Source organism: Priapulus caudatus, unplaced genomic scaffold, assembly GCF_000485595.1.
Source record: "Priapulus caudatus unplaced genomic scaffold, Priapulus_caudatus-5.0.1 Scaffold165, whole genome shotgun sequence".
NCBI lineage: Eukaryota > Metazoa > Priapulida > Priapulimorpha > Priapulimorphida > Priapulidae > Priapulus > Priapulus caudatus.
This window is the reverse complement of record NW_014577226.1, coordinates 531,876-536,252: the sequence shown is the minus strand read 5'-3', so window position 1 is coordinate 536,252 and position 4,377 is coordinate 531,876. Positions and strand designations below refer to the sequence as shown.

Sequence of the window (4,377 nt, the reverse complement as noted above, 5' to 3'; positions counted from 1 at the left end):
ATAACAGCCCGATGCCAATTGAAGTATTGAATGATTAAACGACTGTTCAATTAAACAATCAATCGATCAATTGAACGTTTGAATGATTAAACTACTATTCAATGTGTGTGTGTGTGTGTGTGTGTGTGCGCGCGCGCGCGTCTGTGTGTGTGCGAGCGGGCGCGAGAGCGTGATGAGATAGACGTGTGCAACGTTAAACGGATATCAACACCCTTGAAATGAATACAGTTATAACGACATCGACACGACTGTCCTTCGTTGCAGTCTCTTGGACTATAAAGAATATCTGCTATGAGGACTGCACCCGTACATGCCGCATGCCCGTGCCCGCATGCTCTTCACATGGTCCCCGTTACAACTATCACCGCTGGCTATCACTATGCCCGCATCGCTTGCGTTCCCGATAAGCGTGTGTGTGTTTTGATGATTGGCTGGTACGATGACGGCTCACGTCTGGCGTGGGTCGCACGCGATAACACCACCCGCATCGGTCGACCAGGTATATAATCTGATAGGTGGAGTTTTTTGACACCTGTCGATTGGTAATCAGCACGCGCGCGCGTGCCAGACATAGGAAAAGCTGTGCTTGATGCCGAAGATAGGGTCGAGTACAGGTACGCTGTGTTCGGTGCCGTTTGAGGTAAATGGTGAGGCCGCGTGGCTGACTCTATATCGCGTTGCGCAAGTTCTGTTCTACACACACGCGTACGCAATATACCGCAATATACGGTATTTTCCGAAGCGGACGTGTTTTTCGCTCGCGACTTCTGCCGCTGCCATGTTTATTAGGTCGTTGCTGTTCGCCTGCGCGTTTGTTCTGATCGGAGTTTTTGGCGACACCTCGGAGAGTAACGTCGCATACTACCGACGCAAGGCACCGGATAGCTGGTCGTACGGTCACGGGGGCAAGTTGGGCATACGGCAGCGGCTTACAGTCAGACTACAGGGTCAGGAGCGCCAGTGCTACTACCAGTATCTACTGAAGAACAGCGAGTTCTTCGTACTCGTTAGGGTAGGTGGATGTGGGATGTTGGAATATTCTTTTTTTTAACATAACTGAATATCGTGCAGCCTAAGAACTTTTCTAATATATATATATATATATATATAAGCTGCGTTTAGACGAGATTCCGAATTTATTAAATTCGGTATTTGCGAGATACCGAATTTGAGACAAATTCGCGACTTACTCCACCCGAGCGTTCACACGCTGTTTGGCGGCTTCAGAAATGCCGTATTTAGTTACTTGTCGATCCGCTTAGTGGTTTTGTATGCGCTTTCGCTATTTTATCCAACTTTTTAATGAATTTTACGCAGAACAAACGAAAAATAAAAACCCACCACTCTATAAGCTAAAAAAAATGGGGGGAAAATATTTAAAAAATAAATGAAAAAAAATAAAGAAAAAAGCTCTCTATTTAATCAGCCACCTCTCGACAGAATCTCCGTGAGTAATCGGAACACACGGAAATGGCCGATAAAATACGCGGCTTCAGAAATGCCGTATTTGCGTTCAGACGAGTCTGCGAGAGAAATAAGCGGTCCAAGAAATTCGGAATTTCTCAAGAACGAGAAGTAATTCGGCATCTGGGAAGCCGCGTATTTCAACAAATACGGAATCTATTTATCCGTATTTGTCGTTCAGGTGTTATTCATAAGAAAACCATCTCCGCGTGTCTTCCACAGACCATACACGGAGGAGCCGAAAACCTGCTAATTGATGTCATTGACCCACGGCTCAGTCTGCTTGAGACGCTGAAGAGTGGTGGTGATCAGCGCTCTATGCAAATTTCCAGCGAAGGTAAATGTGAATAAAACTATCGGTGAATGTGTGTAGGTGAGTTGAACAGTTTAAGGTAATTGCGCGATAACAATTTCTACCGAATGTATATTCCCTAGTAAGCTCCCTCTAGCCAGTAATGTATTACATAACAAATAAAACCAAATTAAAATGTTGAAGAGCTCTAGTAAACTTAATTTCTATTATTATAGGACCGTACGGATTATGCATCGACAATGCAAGTCGGTTCAGTACAAAGACGGTGCAGTTGTACATAAGTGCTCGTCTTAGCCAAGAAGAGTATGAGGCACGCGAGCGCTCCCAAATGTCCGGACATGTTGTGGACATAGAAGAAGAGGAACAAGCTGGTACGCTGGAAAGACTCGACGCTGAGGAGAAGGAAATGATTCTGGCGTTTTCTAAGGTGCAGTTGTTCATTGCATTTATTCATTCACCCGTCATCCCTTCAATTGTTAGGCGGCTATTGTTACCCTAGCGTAGTATTTAGACGGGGAATTAGACAGATGTGTCGTTCAGCATACGTGCAAAATCATACGTGCAATTATTTCTAGCAAAGCCTCTTAGCTGTCTTTGAAATTTCGATGTTATAACAGGCCGTGTTTGGTATAATTATTGCTTCAGCGGCTGAACGACCATATCACCCAAAGTTGGTAAAATAGTTAGTAGGCCTATGCGTTTACTACTGTAAATTATAATGGTGACTCTTTGTGTCGGGCCAGATTCCTCGGAAAATCGTGGGTTTATGCGATGTGAAAACAAATTATTAAGTTAGTTTAGGCTAGGTCATGATTCTCGCTCTCTTGGCATTTACCTATTCATGAATTCCAACAATGCTCATGAGAAATGGGATGTTATTTATCATTAAGAATCATATCACGACTGCATGATATATCAAATAGTCTAATACGTTCATATAGTGTACGTTTATTAATTCGAATAACTTTCGCTATTTGATTATCGAAAATAGAAAATAAAAATCGATCACACTCTAAACTATATGATCTTGATCTCTCACGAACACACGATAATCGTGAAACTACGATGTAGCAACCAACGGCTTTGTGTCACCTGGCCTCTGCTCTGTTTCAGGCGAGAGCCGCTAGACTAGGCGGCCATATTGAGACGATGCGTCGCTTGTTGTTCCGTAGCACGAGCGACGCAGCCGCCGACGTGACGCGAGCGCGAAGTACCGCCGACTACGTCACGTTTTGGTCGCTGGCTCAGTGTTGCGTCATCGGCCTGGTGGCCGTGTGCCAGGCGATTGTGCTGCGCCGCATGTTCAACGTTGTACCGACGACGGCGAGCAATAAACCGCGCGCATAGATGCCTGCACGCCTGTGTAGCGGACGTCGTCGTGTGTGCGTGCGCGCGCGTGTGTGTGTGCGCGTGCGCTTGCGCTCGTGTGTGTGCGCGTGCGTGTGTGCGTGTAAGCGTACGTGCATGCTGTGTAATGTGTGCTGTGCGCGTTGTGTGCGCGCGTACGTGCGTGCGTGCGAACGTGTGTGCGCGCGACTGTGTGTGTGTGTGTGCGTGCGTGTGTGAGTGCGTGCGTGCGTGTAGCAATAGTGGTATTTTGCATACTGTCTTTGGCGTTATATATGTATTTATACCTGTCAACCTAATAAACACATTCGTATATATTAACTACCGTTGTACTGATAAATTTAGAAAAAGTTGCATTCATTTTCTTATCAATAACAAGTTATATATAAATAATATAATGACAAGAGCAATCAGAGATAGCAAACCTCCGCCACCGCGTAACAGTACCCCCATCTTGCTGGTACACCCAATATCGTTGTTTCTACTCTCTATGACTATTGTTGTTTGACTCTGCATTCACACCATGCACGGCGCATATATCTATATATAGCTATCGATCTAATTTATAGTCGGGTTTAACGCGGCGGTCACACATCATAAACCCCTACAGAGAGAGAAAGCGAAAGCGAAACGAAGCGAGGCGGTTAGAGAGTATACCGCTACACTACGATCAATGATGAGAAATCCTTCAAACAATTCCTGGATCCAGATTTGGATGCGGATCACCACCAAAATCTAATCGATTGGTTGTTGGCCCAAGACCAACCCGTCCAACAAATTTCATCAAAATCCGACCGTAACTTTTTGAGATATCCTGTTAACAGACAAACAAACAAACCAACAAACTAACATGGGCGAAAACATAACCTCCTTGGCGGAGGTAATGATACTTATATACTTAATATTATCTGTAACTGTCCATAACAGGCAAGCAGAACCGAATATAGTGAAATTAAAATAACGTGTACTTATATTAACGAAATGTTACATAGGTCTTCGCCATTTAGCGTAGGACAATGAAGGAAAGCACCCACTGTGGTAACAACAGCTATATATTGCGCAATTGCTTCACTATAATTAGAATAACAACAACAAAATAAACATGAATTGTAGTTGGCATAATTTTAACAGTTATAAATTAATTAATTAGTCTTCCGCGCACGGGCCCCGAGGATGTGCGTGAAGCTATTTCCTAGTTCCTTATTTTCAAAAATAAGTAAGTGCACTCTTACATTACATTTAGACTCTCCACA

The 4,377-nt window shown here is 44.1% G+C and overlaps 1 protein-coding gene across 1 annotated transcript; it reads left to right on the top strand.

Moving 5' to 3' along the window:
* The first annotated feature begins 555 nt into the window (after positions 1–555).
* On the top strand, positions 556–3,214 carry LOC106806512 (transmembrane emp24 domain-containing protein 6-like). The gene is made up of 4 exons (XM_014808481.1): positions 556–1,012; positions 1,687–1,801; positions 1,993–2,204; positions 2,891–3,214. Exons 1-4 carry the CDS (start codon positions 590–592, stop codon positions 3,122–3,124), a joined length of 984 nt encoding a protein of 327 aa, XP_014663967.1. The 5' UTR covers positions 556–589; the 3' UTR covers positions 3,125–3,214.
* Positions 3,215–4,377: the final 1,163 nt, after the last annotated feature.